This window comes from Chlamydomonas reinhardtii, chromosome 12 (assembly GCF_000002595.2).
Source record: "Chlamydomonas reinhardtii strain CC-503 cw92 mt+ chromosome 12, whole genome shotgun sequence".
NCBI classification, from domain to species: Eukaryota; Viridiplantae; Chlorophyta; class Chlorophyceae; order Chlamydomonadales; family Chlamydomonadaceae; genus Chlamydomonas; species Chlamydomonas reinhardtii.
Genome location: NC_057015.1, coordinates 8,185,714 through 8,202,552, shown reverse-complemented (window position 1 = coordinate 8,202,552; position 16,839 = coordinate 8,185,714). Strand labels below are relative to the sequence as shown.

The window sequence follows — 16,839 nt, the reverse complement described above, 5'->3', positions numbered from 1 at the left end:
ATCAGAGTTCGGGCGAACACAGCTTCGTAGTCATACTAGTGCACATACTACATTCACTGCCATATAGTTGCTTATAGCACAAGTTCCTTAGCAGACTTTTCGATTGCGTGCTCGGCAGCCCGCTGTACTTGTTGCGGAGCCAATTTGCAGTAGCCAAAGCAGCCATGCTGCATCTTGAAGCGTCAAAGCACACCGCCCGCACGTCGGCGCGCGGCCGGTTCGGACTGGCGCCGGCGCCGGTCCGCCTGCCCTGTGCGCCCGCGTCTCGGCCCGCCTCGCTCGCGCCCTCGCTGCCCCTCCGCCACGCCGCTTCCCTGGCGCCCAGCTCGCACCTCCCTCTCCCCAGCACCTCGCCCCGCTCTTCCGTCGTGTCGGCCGCGTCGCACGGCGCATTGCCTGAGTACAAGCTGACGCCGGCGGCCCCCGCCCGCCTCGCCGTTTTCGTGTCGGGCGGCGGCAGCAACTTCAAAGCCATCCACGCCGCCATCCAGGACGGCCGCATCAACGGCACCGTGGCCGTGGTGGTCAGCGACGTGCCGGGTTGCGGCGGCGTGACGTACGCGCAGCAGCACGGCATCCCCACACTCACCTACCCGGTGGTGAAGAAGGGCGACTTCGTGGGCCAGGGCCTGACGGCGGCGCAGCTGGTTGACGGCCTCAAAAACGCCTACAAGTGCGACTACGTCATCCTGGCCGGCTATCTGAAGCTCATTCCCCAGGAGCTGTGCCGCGCCTTCCCGCGCGCCATGCTCAACATTCACCCCGGCCTGCTGCCCAGCTTCGGCGGCAAGGGCTACTACGGTGAGCGCGTGCACAAGGCGGTCATCGCCTCGGGCGCGCGCTTCTCCGGGCCCACGGTTCACTTTGTGGATGAGGAGTTCGACACCGGCCCCATCCTGGCGCAGCGTGTGGTGCCCGTGTTCCCCACCGACACCCCCAAGCAGTTGGCGGCGCGCGTGCTGAAGGAGGAGCACGCGGTGTACCCGCACTGCGTGGCGGCGCTGTGCGACGGCCGGATAGGCTGGCGCGAGGACGGCATCCCCATCTTGTGGGAGGCCAAGTAGAGGGCAGGGCGTGGGAATGGGAATGGGATGGGAAGGACAGCGGTGATGGGGTGATGGGGTGAGGCGGGCAGCGCGGCGCCATCGTGCGGGGATGGGGCTTGGGAGGGAAGGGGGTGGAGGATTTGGGGGGAGGGGGCGCATGTAGAGGCAGCCGCGTGGTGCCGTTTGCCAAAGGCGTGTGTGAGTGATGTTGCGCGGCGACTGGCGATGGCGGCCTAGGATGTGAGGGTGCCTTGGGCACATGGAGGTGGAGGTGCGAGCGACCGTGGTGGAGCGCTCGGAACAGGCCCTGGCCCAGATGACGATGATGACTCCTTACAGCGGCTGTGTGGCGCGCGAAATAGAGGCTGTAGAGTGTAGGTGTGTCCTGCACGTGTGGTGCGACATTCCTGTGGGGCCAGCGGAGGCAGCTTATTAATGCAGCCCTGCAGGTGTTGGCGGGGACATTAAGGAGGGGGCCGGCTGCGACACCTTGGTAATGCAGCCCGCAAAGGCACAGGGAGGGGTATCGGCGTGTGGAGCGGCTGGGCGGCTTTGTTGGTTGACGTGCTTGGCTGGCGTGTGGTGCACACCCTGCACGTTGCGGGCAGCTACCGGATTGGCGCCGCACAAGTAGATTGCATGAGTACAGGACAATTAGGCAAAGGCTTGGCGCGCGTGTCGCTTTGGATGCAGCTGGATATGAAGCCTGGACGCATAAGAGGCAGCATGGTCTGACACTCTCTTCGGCACAGACTAACAGACACTTAAGGCGGCTGGCCGAGTGTAGGTTCTGCCACCGATGTGAGCTTGAGGACACGGCTGGTGCTGTAACAGCCGTAAACAACTGATTACCAACGTGTGAGGTATGGCCTGACGAGTGGCGCTCAGAGCAAGGCCTGCCCGGGCTTGCATCTTCCAGGGTTAGTCGGTTAGGCCGGAGGACGCTTCCGTGGCACCAGGCGTGGCACAGGCCGCTGCAGCAGATCTATAGGCCCGGAGACCCTGCGTGAGTGCGCCAGGTGCCGTGGCTGGTATGGCCCGGAGCGCGTCCCAGCAGAACGGCAACGGATAGGGGCGGAAGGAGCGGACATATGGCCGACGTGGGCACCATGAAGCCATCAACCCTCCCCTGCCATGAACTGATGATGAACGACCACTGTGGCAATCCGGGCACGAACCGCGGGATTCGGCGGGTGATGGCGCACACGCGTGGAGCTGCTGCAATTCTCAGTACAACTTTAACTCTTACAGCCCATATCTATCCAAATGCTCTCCCGCGCTGCTGCTGCAGCCGCGTCGCTTGGTCTCTTTCAACGATTGGGTGCGACCACGGTGAATAGCCTTGCATCAACCTCATATTCTACTAGCGCTGATACCGTCAATGGTCAACAACATGTTTCGGAGGAGCGCCGTCGCGGGGTAAGAAGGAAGGCTTGACGATGACGCGGTTTCGCGAGGTGACGGGCACTTTGTTTTCATAGATTGCCAACAAGCTCCTGTACCGGAGTAAGCAGCGCGGCTTCCTGGAGCTCGACCTGCTGATGGGGCTGTGGGCCGAGGCGAACATCCCGAAGATGACGATGGCGGAGCTGAACCAGATGGCCTTTGTGCTGGACGAGGTGGGTATGGCTGGGAGCTCTTGGTATTAGCATACTGTGACGGGCCATAAACGTAGCACACAAGGGGTTGTCGGGGTGCGCGGGGCTGCGGCGCAGGGTGTGCAGGGTGCCACGTTCCACGTAAACGCGCCGTCATGCCACGCAACACCCACAGCTGGCAGACCTGAGCCCATGACGCCTGACTAACGCCTTCCCACGCCTGACCTGCCTGTATATCTTGTCCGTGTGTCTTGTACGTGTTACCGCAGGAGAACCCTGACCTCTTCAAGTGGCTCACAGGGCAGCTGCAGGCGCCGGAGCACATGCAGAAGAACCCGGTGTTCGTGGTGCGTTGTGTCACTCGTGTGTGTCAACGCCCGACCCGGCCAGGGCCTGAGGGCCAGCGCACGCGCAGGTTGCTGCGTGTCACCCTCCGCTCACTTGTTACCCTGTACGCCCCTGCGTGTGCATGTGCGTCGGCACGCGGTACTCGGGTTGGGGCTAGCGCAGGCTCCACGATGTGTGTGCTGGCGGCCGAGCTCGGCCATGTGTACCCCTGCGCGCCCAAACACGCATTGCCGCGACAGAGTGCTTTGATCTCCATCCTCCCGTCTGCCTTGCGTATCCTTGCCTTCGCTGCAGGCCATCCAAAGCCACGTGGCGCAGCAGCTGCAGGACTCAGCGCCTCCACAGACCCGCGCACCAGCGGGGCGGGACTGGGTGCGCGGCTGGGACGACGGCTGGAGGTGAGGGGAGGGGAGGCAGGCACAGCAGACACGGGCGGACGAGGCACATGCAAAGCTTTGCTTGCGTGCTTAGGTGCTGTAAGGTCGCAATGGCAACGGGGGCTGACGGTGCCAGGAACGGGTATATACGATACGGTAGGTTCGACGCACTGCCGCCAGCTTGACCGCGTTGTGGCCTGTTCCCCTTCGGTGTGTGTGCAGGGGCCAGCAGCAGAAGCCGCCCGCGGAGCCTCTACCCAAAGCATCGTAACATGCCACCTAGATATCATGGAGGGAGCAGTCCAGGCCTCTTGGCAAGGCTGAGAACTGCAACAACGGGTTCGCGGCGTCCGCGGGGCTGTGGCGCGCGCGTGGTTGTTATCACTGATGGTGCACATGTTGTGAGGTGGTTTGCAGTTGTACGCTGCCGGGTGTCCGATACGGATGAAGCATGAAGACTGGTTACTGAGGTGTGGCTTGCGTGACAGATGTGATGGTGTGGCGGGCGTCAAGCTTGGGCGATGGGGTATCTGGCAGTGTCGGGATGAGCCGATGAGGGATGTTCGGGGCAAGGGACTTCGTCACACCTTCAAGGTGCCTGGTCGGGGAATGATATCGATAGGTCAGCACCTAAAGGACACGTGAGGGCCATATAAAGGTGGACGACGCGAGGGCAGTGTTGAGCCCGAAAGCAGGGGCGTACAGGGGTGCAAGTCCCACAGGATGGTAGGAGGCCGGATCCACCGCACGCGCTCCACGACTCATCTAAAACTGGCCGTGCCTGGCCTCTACGTTGTTAATTTTGACGCTACAACTATAAAATGACCAGCCAGCATTCCATTTCTGGCAGGTCCAAGTTTATGGCTGGACGTTGAGTGCCCCAGCCCCCAGCAGCTTCCAAACGCTATTCTATACAAATGTAGCACTCATGATTGCACTTGAGCAGTTGCGGCATGAATATGATACGAAGCGAGCGGGTTGTGACGCGGGCAAGCGATTCTGCAAACGACTAGCTCTTCAGTGCGAAACTCCGCCGTTAGACAGTATTTTCACGAGGGCTGAAAAGTACGCCATGACCGCTTGCGTCAACGCGCGAGCGCCTTGTCGCCAGGTTGACCGTTGCGACAGCGCGTGGTACCTGCCGCCACGCCACGTCTTTGATGTGCCAAGGGCCCAGCAGTCTAGGCATTGGAGCCTTTGCTAGCACTGACAGCAGTGTCAGCAGCTCTGCGATGAGCGGCTTTCCGATTCGGGACCAGCTGCTGGCGCGGGGCCCTGTCCAGCCGGGCGGCACGACCACCCCGGGGCGGTCCCCGGGCGCGGCAGGGAATGCGGCGTCGGGCCAGCAGCAGCAGAAGCAGCCGGAGCGCCGCAGCGAGCCGCAGCCGGCGGCTCAGTCCATGCATCATGGCGGCAGCTTCTCTGGCTACATGGAACTTAAGGTGGGGGCGCGCACAGGGAAAGAGACACGGAGGCGGCACACACGAAGGGGCGACCCGGCCGTTCGTCAGCACATTAGACAACACAACACCTCGGGCCCACCCCTCCTTGTGCCCTCTAACACACACACACACACACTCTCTCTCTCTTTTCATTTTTCCTTGCGGTTTAACACACACACGCACAGGTCCAGAAGCTGCGTGAGCAGTACGACGCACAGCAGCTGCAGCACGCCGCCGCCGCCAAGTCGGACATATTCCGGGGCGTGTCAATACACGTCAACGGCCTCACCAACCCTTCGCACGCGGTGAGAGGAGCCGCATCCCACCGCACGCAACACATACACATGCACATGTACACGTACCGCGCGGACCTGAGGTGGCGGGGGCTGGTAGCCTGTGTGGTGTGTGCACGGGGTCGATAACGTGGGGGCTGCATGACGGCGAGCGGCAGTACGGTAGTCGGGGTGGGGCTTGAGTACAGTCGATGCAGTGTGCCCTGGAAGCACTGTCCGAAGCAGACTGCGCCTGCACCTGTGCCTATAAGGCCCACCTACACCCCTTTTTCCCCCTACCGCCCCCCGTGTCTTGGCGTCCCTTGGCTTCTTAATGGGAATGGCAACAACAACCCCGCCTCACCCTTCCACCAACCTCAGGAGCTGAAGCAGCTCATGGCGCTGCACGGCGGCCGCTTTGAGAACTATCTGTACCGTGACGCGGTGACCCACATCGTGTGCGCGCACCTGCCCGACACCAAGATCAAGCAGCTGGCCAAGGAGCGGTGAGAAGGAGGAGGAGGAGGAGGAGGAGGAGGAGAAGGACTGTTTGGAGGGCGGCCAACACATCGGCGGGGGGGTGCCGTGTGCATAATGCCTGAGGGGTCGGAGTTGGGGTTGCGGGAGGGGACGGCAAGGTCCGGAGAGGAGGCGGAAAGGCACTGGGGCAGGTCTTGAGAGGCCCGTGCGGGCGGGACTAGAGGGGTCGGTAACGGGTGTTCACGTACGGTAAGCCATCGGGTGGTGAGTTCTGGCGGGCTCCCGGCACGGCTGCTGTGCAGGAACCCCATCCCACACGTGCGTCCCGAGTGGATCGTTGCATCCATCGCGGCCGGCCGCCTGCTGCCGGTGAGGAGGCCACAGCTGGTTGAGGTCGTGCTGCGGATTGTCGGACTCCTAACAAAGCTGGACTGCCCGTGTCGATCGCTGAAGTGCAGTACCGCAAACTGTGATGTTCGCCCTCTTTCACTGTCACTTGCAATAACGGGAGTGCAAAACATTGATTGTCTACTTTGTACAGATAACGGACTTTCAGTTGGACACGCTGACGGGTGCGCTCCCGCGGCAGCGGCGGCTCTTCGACTTCCGGCGCCACGAGGCCCCTCAGCTGCCGCCAGAGGAGCTCTACCCCGCACTGGCCGAGCGGCGGGCGGCGGCGGCGGGCAGCGCAGGCACGGCCGCGGCAGCGGCTGCAGGAGGAGGGGAAGCAGGAGGAGGGGAAGCAGGAGTCGGCCCAGCAGGAGGAGCAACCGGGGCGGGAGCAGACGAAGGAGCGGCACCGGTGGAGGCGGCGCAGGATGATGAGCGGCGGCGGCAGCAGCCGCAGGGTGGGGAGCCCGAGTCGGAGCCTTTCCAGGAGCAGGAGGAGGCTGTTGCGGAGTGGGATGATGGATGGGGCGGCGGGGCCATAGGCGGTGTGGAGGATGGGGGGGCGTGGGGGTGCGGGCAGCGGGAGACGCCGGAGCGGCTGCAACCGGCGGCGGAAGGGACGGCGGAGGGGACGGGGGAGGGGGCGGCTCTGGACATTGGGCCTGGGCTGGGAGGCTGGCCTCAGGCCCCAGGGCCGGCGGAGCCCCTAGCACCCCTGGCGTCCTCACCTGAGGGAGCAGCTGTGCACGCCGCTGGTGGTGGTGCTGCTGGTGGTGGTGGTGGTGGGCAGCCGGCGCCACAGGGGCAGCAGCAGGGGCCGGGCCCGAGCGGGTACGGCAGCGGCGGCTATGGTGCCGGGTACGCCGCGGCAGCCATGCCGCATCGCCCACAGCAGCAGCACCCTCACCCGCAACACCACCAGCACCACCAGCACAGTCCCACCCACCATCCCGCAGCAGCAGCAGCGGCAGCAGCAGCTGCAGCGGCAGCAGCGGCGGCGGCAGCAGCAGCGGCCGGCCCTGGCACTGGGCCTGGGCCTGAGCCTTACGGCAGTGGCGACGCAGGCGCACAGGCAGCAACAAGCCCCCCTGGGCAACCCGCACAGGCGGCCTCGCCGGCGCCGCCGCTGCAACCGGGCCAGTCCCCCCGTGCGCACAGCGTGAGCCCAGGAGGCAGCGGCGGCCGCGGCCGCAGCGGCGGCGGCGGCGGCGGTGGCGGCGCGGCGGGGGTTGACCCGGATGCTGCTGCCAACGCTCGGGCTCAGGAGGTGGCGGCGGAGCTGCGTGCTGCTAGTGACGCGGTGAAGGGGCCACCCAGGTGGGTGGCACGGCACGGTGGCACGGGTGGGTTAGGGGCATAGGAGGTGGGTGCAGGCGGTGGGTTCTGGAGGTGTGAAGTCGGAAATGGAGTGGAGTGGGGTGGGGCGCGGCTGCCTTGGCGAAGTGGCCTGGTGCCGGTATGGTGCGAGTGCGGGAGGACAGGAGGGGGGCGGCGGAGGGCCATCGCCGTACTTGTATGTGGCACATCCCCAGGGCTGTGGCTGCGGCTTCAGTTGCGGCTGAGGCCGAGTGTGGGGGTAATGGGCAGCCCCTCCCCCCGCAACCCCACAGGTCCACGCGTCCGTGCTTCAACTCACCGGTTTACCGCACGTGCAAGCGAAACCCGCCTCCTCCCTCCCCTCCGACACCCACATCCACATCCACACCGCCACACCCCACACCCCTACAGGTCCACGCGCACCGACCCGCGCTTCATGGAGACGTTCTTCCGCAACAGCCGCCTCCACTTCATCGGCACCTGGCGCACACGCATCGAGGCGCTCATGGCAGAGGTGGAGGCGGCGGCGCCGCAGCCGCTGCCGCCGGCGGCCAGGGGTGAGCGCGCGCGGGGTGTGTGTGTGTGGGTGGTTAGGAACAGCAGCAGGAGGAATGTGATGGGCGAATGGGTGAATGGGCGGGGATGACGAGTGGTTGCTTGGCTGGTGGTGGCATCTGCCTGGTAGGCCGCGAGCCGTGTTGACGGGACAAGGCAGCGATGGCGTGCAGTGAGGCAGAGCGAAAATCGAGCAGGCGCGTTCAGCTCTGATTACATCGCCGGTGTTATGTGACATGTTATATGTTTTATGTTTGACTTTTTGTGTCGTGTGTTGTACAAAACCTGCTCGCACACAGGCGCCGAGCGCGTTGTCCTGCATGTGGACATGGACTGTTTCTTCGCCTCGGTGGCGGCTGTGGGGCGGCCCGAGCTGGCGGGGCGGCCGCTGGCGGTGTGCCACTCCAACAGCGGCAAGGGCACCGGCGAGGTGTCGTCCGCCAACTACGTGGTAGGGACAAGGAGGGGTGGTGGTGGTGGTGGTGGTGGGGGTGTGTGGGTGTAGTTCATTCCGGAACCCGAGTTAAAGCCAAGAATGCGAGGGGGTTTGTTCGTGCCATTCCACACTGCGTCGTGGCGTACCTATCATACGCCGACCACGAAGCATGTAACCACACATACGCAGCATACGGACATGGTTTCGTTGTTCAACACACACACATACACAGACACGCTCCTCGAACACCCCTCCCCCCCAGGCCCGCTCGTACGGCATCCGTGCCGACATGTTCATGGGCGAGGCCAAGCGGCTGTGTCCGGACCTGGTGGTGCTGCCGTACGAGTTCGACAAGTACCAGGCAGCCTCGGAGAAGGCGCGTGGGGGGAGGGAGGAGGGAGAGGGGGAGGAGGGAGAGGGGGAGAGGGGGTGGGAGGGGAGACAACCGAGGGAAATACAAGGGGAACAATCGCGGGGATGCCCTTACCCTTGCTCCCTTCGGCCCATGCCTCCCGCCGCCTCTGCCACCACCATCTCCAACACCGCACCCTCCCCTCCCCTCCCCCTTCACCCCCTTCACCCGCCCCCTTACCCCCGCAGGTCTACCGCATCCTCATGGCCTACAGCTCCTGCGTGCAGCCCATCTCCTGTGACGAGGCCTTCCTGGACGTCACCGGCCTCCTGCCGCCCGCCTCCACCTTCCCACCCGCCGCCGCCTCCACCGTAGGTCACATCTGGCCAGGCTCGGGCAGCGTAGTCCCAGCGAGACCAGCGCCGGCCGGCAGCGAGCAGTGCAGCCGAGCGCACGTTAACTAGATAGTGCTGTTACAATACTTTGGCTGTCGTGACTCCCACCTCCTCCTCTCTGCCCTCCGCCACCCTGCCCTCCTCCTCCCATACCCAGGCCCAGCCCCAGCCTCACACGTACGGCGACCCGGCGGAGGCGCTGGCGGCGCGACTGCGTGCCGACATCGCCGCCGCCACCGGGTGTACGGCTTCTGCCGGCATCGGGCCCAACATGCTGGTGGCACGACTGGCTACACGCCGTGCCAAACCCAACGGCCAGTTCCGGGTGAGGGGGGGGGGTTGCAAATGCAGCGGAGGGAGGGGGGAGTTTGGGATGGGGCAAAGGGGTGAGGGCAAAGGGGCGAGAGCGGTCACGCGGGGGTTGCAAGCGGGGGCGTCAAGCACGGGTTGGACAAGGCGGGGGGAGGGGGGCAAACGCGTCAAATGCTCGTTGACATGCTCTGACCTCATAAGCTAGCTGATCCCCTTCCTTTCTTTGTTCCCGGCCGCCTGACAGGTGCCACGGGGCGGCGTGTTGGACTTCCTGGCGGATCTGAGAGTGGACCAACTGCCGGGTGCGGGGCCGGGGGCGGGGGTGGGGGGGGGTGCGGGGGGCGGCGGGGCGAGGGGGGGGTGCGGCGGGGCGTGTGGCGGCGAGGGCGTGCGGCGGCGAGGCGTGTGGCCTGTGGCGTTGGGTGCGGGTTTGCAGGGATGTCACACTGGGTTGGTTGGTGAGTGGTGCGGACGTGTTGGTACACGGTGTGTGCTGGGTGCCCCTGCTGCCACTTGTGCCCACTGCGACTGCGCCTGTGGCTGCCCTTGCTGCTACCGGGACTGCGCGCCCGGCGGTGTGGCTGCTGCAGGTGTGGGGTGGTCCACTGCGGACAAGCTGGACAAGATGGGCATCACCTCCGTAAGACAGGTGCGGGCGGGCGGGTGCGGGCCGGCAGGAGCCAAGTCCTGCCCCAGTCCTAGTCCCAGTCCCTGTCCTAGTCCCAGTCCCAGTCCTAGCGAGTGCGGTACGAGCTCCTGTACCGCCGGACAGAGCCGCGGACCGAGCCGTGGTCTTAAGCCACCCCCGCGTCCCGTCGCAACGCCTGCATGGGTACGTCCCCCCCCCCCCCCCCACGCACCCAGCTTCCCGCACCTCCTGTGCAGCGCTGCGCCAACAACAAGGCCTTTATCATGCCTGGAACCTCCCCCCGTACCGCCTCCACCTTCCACCTCCACCTTCCACCTCCATCTTCCGCCTCCATCTCCCGCGCCTCCCGCGCTTCCCGCCTCCACCTCCCGCCCGCGCCTGCCGCCCGCCCCTGCCGCAGGTGTGGGGCACCTCCCGCACGCAGCTGCAGAAGGCTCTGGGCGCCAAGCTGGGGTCAGACCTGTGGGCGCACGCACACGGCCAAGACGAGCGGCGGGTGGAGCCGCCCAAGGTGCGGGGTAAAGGGGGCACCAGAGGGAGGCAGAAGAGTAGCGTAATGTCATGCGTGTGGGGATGCGGGGATGGGCGCGGATGCGGGGATGGGCGAGGTGCGGGGATTGCTGTGCGGCACGAAAACAAGGCGCGGCAGATCATGGTGAATGGCAACGCCTTGCTTCAAGACTGCGGAGGGCGCTGCTCCTTGCTTCTTACTGCCAGCCTGCTGCCACCGTCATCATTCCCGTCCGCGCCTTCCCTCCCCTCCATCCCTACCCCGCACAGGCGCGCAAGTCCGTGGGCGCCGAGGTCAACTACGGCATCCGCTTCACTACGGAGGAGGAGGCGGAGAGGTTCATGGGCGACCTGGCGGCGGAGGTGGCGGCGCGGCTCAAGACAGCGGGTGGGCGGCAGGCGTGGCTGCTGGGTGCTGCGGTGTGCTGGGCTCTGCTGCGGTGTGTGCCTTGGAATGTGGCTGTGATTTGCTTCGTGGCTGTGTCCTATATGTAGTATCTCAGACAACGTGCGTTCTGGCATCGCGCATCTTCACCACACATTGCGCAACGGTGGCTGGGGCGTTTGGTTTCCCGTAACCACAAGTCGCGCATAATCATACACGTTGGGGCTTTGCGGGCCCTGCCCACCTGCCCATCTGGCCGCAGGCGTCAAGGGCCGCAGCCTGACGCTCAAGGCCAAGCGGCGGCTGGCAGGTGCGCCCGAGCCGGCCAAGTTCATGGGGCACGGAGCCTGCGACAACATCAGCCGGTGAGGGCGGTTGTAAATGCCAAGCCCAAACTGAACCAAACGGGGGCCGGGAAGCAGGGGTAGCTTGGGTAGGGGCTGCGGGCGGGGGTGGGGGGTCGGGAGATGGGGTCGGGGGATGGGGTCGGGGGATGGGGTCGGGGGATGGGGTCGGGGGATGGGGCCGGGGGATGGGGCCGGGGGATGGGGCCGGGGCCGGCCGCGTGGAGACGTGTGGCTGTGGGCGTGTGGCGGGGACCGGCCGGATGCAGATGGGTGGGTGGACGACCCACCCTGGACGCCCATTCCAGCCCCCACCCCGCCCATCGCCCTCCACCCCATTCCACCCCTCCCGCCCCACGCCCCACGCGCAGCTCCATGACCCTAGGCCGCTTCACGGACGACGCCGCCGACCTGCGCCGCGAGGCCGTGGCGCTGCTGCGCGCGCTGGCGGTGCCGGCGGCGGAGCTGCGGGGGCTGGGCCTCACCGTGAGCCGCCTGGACTCCGACCCCGCCGCACACACCTCACGGCCCTCCGCGCCCGCCGCCGCCAAGCTGCAGGTGGGATGGGGGCCAGGGGGCGCGTGGGTGGGTCTGGGCGAGGCGGTGGGGTGGGGTGAGGGTGTGTGTGTGTGTGCAGAGAGCGTGCATGAGCCTACAATGTTTGGGCTGGTGGTGGGTGGGTTTGTGGGTCACACGCGTTGGCTGCAGTGTGCTCCCTGAGACACACGTATCCGCAACGCAGGCGCCGCCGCGTCGCGCCTTCGACGCCTCCAAGCCGCCGCCGTGGGTGCAGTACTTCCAGCGCCAGGCGGCCAGGCAGCAGCAGCAGGGGGAGGAGAAGGGGGAGGAGGGCACGGAGAAGGTTGGGGAGGACCCGCAACAGCCTGAGGAGCAGCAGGAGGAGCCTGAGCTGATGCAGCTACAGGCAGGCGCAAACGCAGGCGGTGCTGCTGCCGGCGGCGGCAGCACCGGCGGCTACGCGACGCCTACGAAGTCGTTGGCGACTTCGCCACCTGGCGCGGCCCGCGTGCGGCCGCCGCGACCGCCGCAGCAGCCGCAGCCGCAGCAGCAGCCGCAGCCGCAGCAGCAGCAGCAGCAGCAGCAGCAGCAGTCAGGCGCAGCTGCGGCGGCGGTGGACGTGCCAAGCTGGTACGCGGGGATGTATGGGCACGGCAGCGGCAGCGGACGTGCCTCGCTCACGCCGGCGCAAGGGCTGCAGAAACAGCAGCAAAGGTTGGGAACTGGTTCGGCGGCGCCGGCGGCGGCGGGACTGGACGGCACCCACTCGCGCTCGCCATCACCAGTTGCCGCGGCCGACGTACCAGCGTCGGGGGCGGGGGCGGGGCCAGGGGCGGCCAAGGTCGCCGTCACGGCAACCGCCCGACCCCCTCCCCAGGGCCGCTCACGTCTACACCCCGTGTTTGCAGCCCTCCTGGCACAGCCATCGCCGCCGCCACAGCTACAGCCACAGCTACAGCCGCAGCTACAACCGCAGCCACAGCTACAGCCACCGCTTTCTGCAGCAGCTCCCGCCACAGCACAGGCTGCTGGCGTGTCGGGGCTGCAGCGGGATGGGGTGGGGCGGCAGGCGGCGGCTGGGGCACTGGCGGCAGGTGTCGACGTGGACGCCGATGCGGACGTGGACGTGGACGCGCGCCCTCGCAAGCGCCGTAGGTCCCTGAGTGACGTCGAGCTGGGGCAGCACCAGCAGCACCAGCAGCACCAGCAGCAGCAGCAGCAGAAGCGGCCCCATCAGGTTGTGGATGAGGAAGAGGAGGAGGTGGCGGAGGCCGAGGTGCTGGAGGTGTGGGCGGAGGGCAGCGGCCGCCCGGAGGGCCACCAGGGCGGTGAGGGCGGCGGGGCGGTGTCGCCCGGCCCCGCCAGGTCCGGTGCTGCCGGGCGTGTCCCGGCGCCGGCCTCGGGTCGCAGCCGCCTGGGGCCGCCACCAACCCCACCCCCACCCCCACCCGGGGTCGCCGCCGCGCAGAAGGCCCCAGCCGCAGTAGCCGCAAGCGCCACGGCGGCCACGGCGGCCGCAGGAGACACAGGTGGAGGGGTGGACGCGGTGGCGGACCGGCCCGCGCGTCGGCGGAGCCTGTTTGGAGGCGGGGGTGGAAGTGGAGGTGTAGGTGGAGGTGGAGGTGGAGGTGGTGGGGCCGGGGCACGCGGAGCCGCTGCAGGCACGGTAGGAGCGGTGGCCGCATGTGCTCACGCAGACGCGTCCTCCCCTGCCGACCGCAGCCGCCCCCGCCCCCAGCTGCAGCCACACCCCAGGCCGCCGGTGCCGATGCCGTCAGCCTCCGCGGCGTCATCGGGCCTGAGCGCCGGCGGTGGCGTCGGCCGCGCCGCACCGGCAGCCCTTCGAGCCTCGGCGGGTGCGGCGGCGGCGGCGGCGGGTACGGCGGGCGGCGGCGGCCGGCCCCAGGCCTCTGGAGCCAGCCGCGGCGGCGGCGGCGGCGGCGGCCCCGCGTGCTCAGGCCCACAGGTGGACTCCATCGATCTGTCCCTGGACGTGGATGACGATGATGCTGAGGTGGTGGAGGTGGAGGAGGTGGTGGCGGAGGGTGGCGGCGAGGTGGGCGGCGCGGCAGGGCCCGGGCCAGGGCCCGCGCTGCGCGGACGCAGTCACAGCAGGCTGGGCCGTGCGGGCGGCGGCGGTGCGCGGGCTGGGGCTGGTGCGGCTGGTGCAGCGGTGGCGGCGGTAACGGCGGCGGCGGCGGCGGCGGCGGCTCAGCCGACGCGCTCCACGTCAACTGTGGGAGGTGCGGGCGGCGGCGGCGCCAGCATCACGACGTCAGCGGCGGGGGCGGTGTCGACGGGGGCCGGCGGGAGCACCGGCGCAGGCGGGGGCGGCGGCGGGGCCGCCGCGGCTGGGGGTGTGATGTGGGGCAGGCTGCTGATGCAGCGCCCGCCCGCACCGCCGGCGTCAGCACGAGCCGGAGCCGGCGGCGGCGGCGGCGGTGGAGGCGGCGGCGGTAGCCGCGCAGCCGCTGGCCGCGGCGCCGGCGCCGGAGCCGGTGCTTCCGCCGGCGCCAGCAGGGCTGGCAACGCGCGTGCTGCAGCGGCCCGGGGCGGCCGGGGCGCGGCAGGACGCGGGCGCGGGGGCGCCGGGGCGGCGGCGGCGGCGGCGGCGGCGGCGGCGCCGGTGCGGGCTTCTCAGATCGACCCGGCGGTGTTGGCGGAGCTGCCGCCGGACGTGCGGCGGGAGGTTGAGCGGGCGTACGGTGAGTGGGGGTGTTTGACTCTTGGGCCTGTGAGGAAAGCACGGGAAAAGCGGGTCAGTCAGCAAGTGTGTGTGTGTGTGTGCTGCTGTGGTGCCGTGACGCAACTGTCGGGATGTTGCGCACTGACGGCTCTGTCCTCGTGCCCCTCCCGGGGCCCCTCCCGCGGCCCTGTGCAGGCCTGGCTCCTGCTGCACAGGCACCGGCTGGGGGGCAGGCGCCGCCGCGGCCCGCCAAGCGCAGCCGCTTGGCCCAGTCTAGCGGGGCTGGGGCTGGTGGTGGGGCTGGGGCTGCGGGTCCATCCAGGGCGGCAGGACAGTCGGAACCGGCAGGCGCAGGCGCAGGCGGGAGCGGGGGCGCGGGTCGGTCCAGACCGGCGGCCGTGGCGCCACAGGCGGCGCCGCAGGCACCGCCGCCTCGCCGCCAAGCACCGGAGCTGCCGCCGCACCCCGCAGTCCAGGGACAGGCAGCTGCGGCGCCTGCGGCTGCTCTCACGGTACCAGCGGCAGCTGCTGTTGTGGCGGGTGCTGCTGCTGCTGCGGCGGCGGCGGCGGCGGCGGCGGCGGCGGCCATGCCCAGCAGCATGTCGCAGGTGGACCTGTGTGTGCTGCGGCAGCTGCCGCCCGAGCTGCAGACCGAGATCGCGGCAGCGCTGAGGCCCCAGCAGCAGCAGCAGCAACCGCAGCAACACGCAGTGCGCGGTGCAGGTGGTGGGAGCGCGGCGGCGGGGGGCGACGCGGCGGCCCGCCACGGCGGCAGTCACGTGGCGGCTGGCACCGCTGCCGCAACGCGGTCAGAAGCAGGGCCGCAGCCGCCGTCGCGGAAGCGCTCTGCGGCGGCAGCAGGCCTCGATGCCAGCGGCAGCGCGGGCAGCGCCGGCGGCGGCGGCGGCGGCGGCGGCAGTGGCGGCGGCGGCGGCGGCGGCACTCCTGATGTGGTGTTGGTGGACAGCACGCCGTTGCCGGCACCGCCGGTGGGCTCGGGCGCCCAGCAGCGCCTGGCCCACGCCGCCGCCCACATGTTTATTTTCCGGCCGCCCAGTACCGGCGGCAATGCCCGCGGCAGCGGCAGCGGCGGCGCAGCCGGTGGCGCAGCCGCCGCCCAGCTGCAGCCGCAGCAGCTGCAGCGGCAGATGTCGGCGGTGCGGCAGGGGCTGCTGCGGGCGATCCGGTGCGCGGGCGCCGTCGCGGCCCAGGCAGCGGCAGCGGTATCCGCTGCAGCAGCAGCAAGAGCAGCAGCATCGAGGCCTGCACCGGGCTCATACGGCGGTGACAACGCGGCTGCCGCTGCGGCTGCGGTTGCTGCTACAGCGGCGGCGGCGGTGGACGCGGAGCGGCGCCTGCGGCTGAGCTGCATGGCGTGTGCGCTGTGGCTGAGCACCGCCGCCGACTGGGACCTGGAGGCGGTGGCGCTCACCCTCAAGCAGGCACTGCGGGCGGCGGCGGCGGCGGCGGCGGCGGCGGCGGCGGCGGGAGGTGGGGCTATGGGCAATGCGGGCAGCGCGGCGGCGACTGGAGCAGGAGCTTCTGGGGGAGCGGGTGGCGCGGCGGGGGGGCAGCTGGAGGTCGGGGGCTGGGTGCTGGGTCACGTGCGGCGGGCGGCACGGGCGGTGCAGGCCCACGTGGCAGCCAAGTACGGCTTCGAGCTGAGGCTGCTGTGACGTGCCGTGGTGGAGAGGTGCTGTGTGAGAAGGAGCACCAAGGAATGTGGCGCTGTGCTGTGTGTGGTGTGGTGGGAGTGAGTACTGGTACACTGGTGAGGGGTGCAATGAATGAAGACCTGCAGCTAAGAACGAGGCGAGTACCGTACAATTACTGCACTGGGGGCGGAGCGAAGGGTTGCCGAGGGACTGCGGGGGTCGGGACCCGAGAGGCATGCGGCACTGCGAGGCATTAGGGTGGCATTGGCGAGGCATTGGCGAGGCATTTGCGAGGGACCGCTCACACCTCAGTGACACTGTCACACAGGGTCACAGCGAGTGCAGGGCGGGCTGGCCACGAAGGAGACAGCAAATGCAGCTTGGGCACCAGCGCTGCGCAGGAAGCCACCCGGAAGGGCACGGGCTGGCACGCTGGGGTGGTCCTGAGTGACCCGGGCACCCCTTCGCAACGTGCGCGTTGCGTCTCCCTTCTCATGCGGGGCGGGGCTTGTGCCTGAGGACTGGGTGCAGTGGGGTGAGCCATGAATGGGTCGGCTGCTCTGGGCTGCTTGGGAAACATGTCACGCCGAGGCCAGGACTGAGGACTTGCCTTGCTGCAGCCTAGTCACGAGCCCACAAGCACCATGAACGATGACGCCATGCCAGCCCTCAATCAGATTTGAGTGTTAGCTGTGGCGTCAACCCGCGCCGCCACCCCGTGTAGACCAGTGCGCCTAACCCGAAAACTGTTCGTGACGGCAGACCAATCCG

The 16,839-nt window shown here is 68.2% G+C and overlaps 3 protein-coding genes across 4 annotated transcripts; all 3 read left to right on the top strand.

Moving 5' to 3' along the window:
- Positions 1–37: 37 nt before the first annotated feature.
- Positions 38–1,889, top strand: CHLRE_12g550700v5 (uncharacterized protein). The gene has a single exon (XM_043068983.1). It carries the CDS (start codon positions 165–167, stop codon positions 1,062–1,064), a length of 900 nt encoding a protein of 299 aa, XP_042919003.1. The 5' UTR covers positions 38–164; the 3' UTR covers positions 1,065–1,889.
- A 308-nt stretch (positions 1,890–2,197) lies between these two features.
- CHLRE_12g550750v5 (uncharacterized protein) lies at positions 2,198–4,186 on the top strand. The gene is made up of 5 exons (XM_001693953.2): positions 2,198–2,465; positions 2,528–2,665; positions 2,914–2,991; positions 3,287–3,390; positions 3,592–4,186. Exons 1-5 carry the CDS (start codon positions 2,313–2,315, stop codon positions 3,638–3,640), a joined length of 522 nt encoding a protein of 173 aa, XP_001694005.1. The 5' UTR covers positions 2,198–2,312; the 3' UTR covers positions 3,641–4,186.
- Positions 4,187–4,247: 61 nt separating this feature from the next.
- On the top strand, positions 4,248–16,703 carry CHLRE_12g550800v5 (uncharacterized protein). 2 transcript variants are annotated; one of them, XM_043068985.1, is made up of 19 exons: positions 4,248–4,811; positions 4,997–5,116; positions 5,465–5,589; positions 5,866–5,932; positions 6,105–7,270; positions 7,682–7,827; positions 8,125–8,276; positions 8,524–8,637; positions 8,862–8,984; positions 9,166–9,333; positions 9,565–9,622; positions 9,911–9,969; positions 10,370–10,480; positions 10,750–10,867; positions 11,127–11,229; positions 11,580–11,766; positions 11,951–13,092; positions 13,450–14,432; positions 14,609–16,703. In XM_043068985.1, exons 1-19 carry the CDS (start codon positions 4,602–4,604, stop codon positions 16,087–16,089), a joined length of 6,633 nt encoding a protein of 2,210 aa, XP_042919002.1. In that variant the 5' UTR covers positions 4,248–4,601; the 3' UTR covers positions 16,090–16,703. The 2 variants fall into 2 exon arrangements, with proteins under 2 accessions (XP_042919002.1, XP_042919001.1); XM_043068984.1 differs by having other exon boundaries at positions 11,951–13,393; positions 13,466–14,432.
- The last annotated feature ends 136 nt before the right edge of the window (positions 16,704–16,839 follow it).

What these genes read in the sequence shown, in the direction of transcription:
- CHLRE_12g550700v5 (XM_043068983.1), top strand. Translation starts at nt 165, where the DNA reads ATGCTGCATCTTGAAGCGTCAAAGCACACCGCCCGCACGTCGGCGCGC.
- CHLRE_12g550750v5 (XM_001693953.2), top strand. Translation starts at nt 2,313, where the DNA reads ATGCTCTCCCGCGCTGCTGCTGCAGCCGCGTCGCTTGGTCTCTTTCAA. An exon ending in CGGAGGAGCGCCGTCGCGGG is followed by an intron (nt 2,466 to 2,527) that starts GTAAGAAGGAAG and finishes TTGTTTTCATAG; the next exon opens with ATTGCCAACAAGCTCCTGTA. An exon ending in AGAAGAACCCGGTGTTCGTG is followed by an intron (nt 2,992 to 3,286) that starts GTGCGTTGTGTC and finishes CCTTCGCTGCAG; the next exon opens with GCCATCCAAAGCCACGTGGC.
- CHLRE_12g550800v5 (XM_043068984.1), top strand. Translation starts at nt 4,602, where the DNA reads ATGAGCGGCTTTCCGATTCGGGACCAGCTGCTGGCGCGGGGCCCTGTC. An exon ending in CACCCGCCGCCGCCTCCACC is followed by an intron (nt 8,985 to 9,165) that starts GTAGGTCACATC and finishes TCCCATACCCAG; the next exon opens with GCCCAGCCCCAGCCTCACAC. An exon ending in GCATCACCTCCGTAAGACAG is followed by an intron (nt 9,970 to 10,369) that starts GTGCGGGCGGGC and finishes CCCCTGCCGCAG; the next exon opens with GTGTGGGGCACCTCCCGCAC.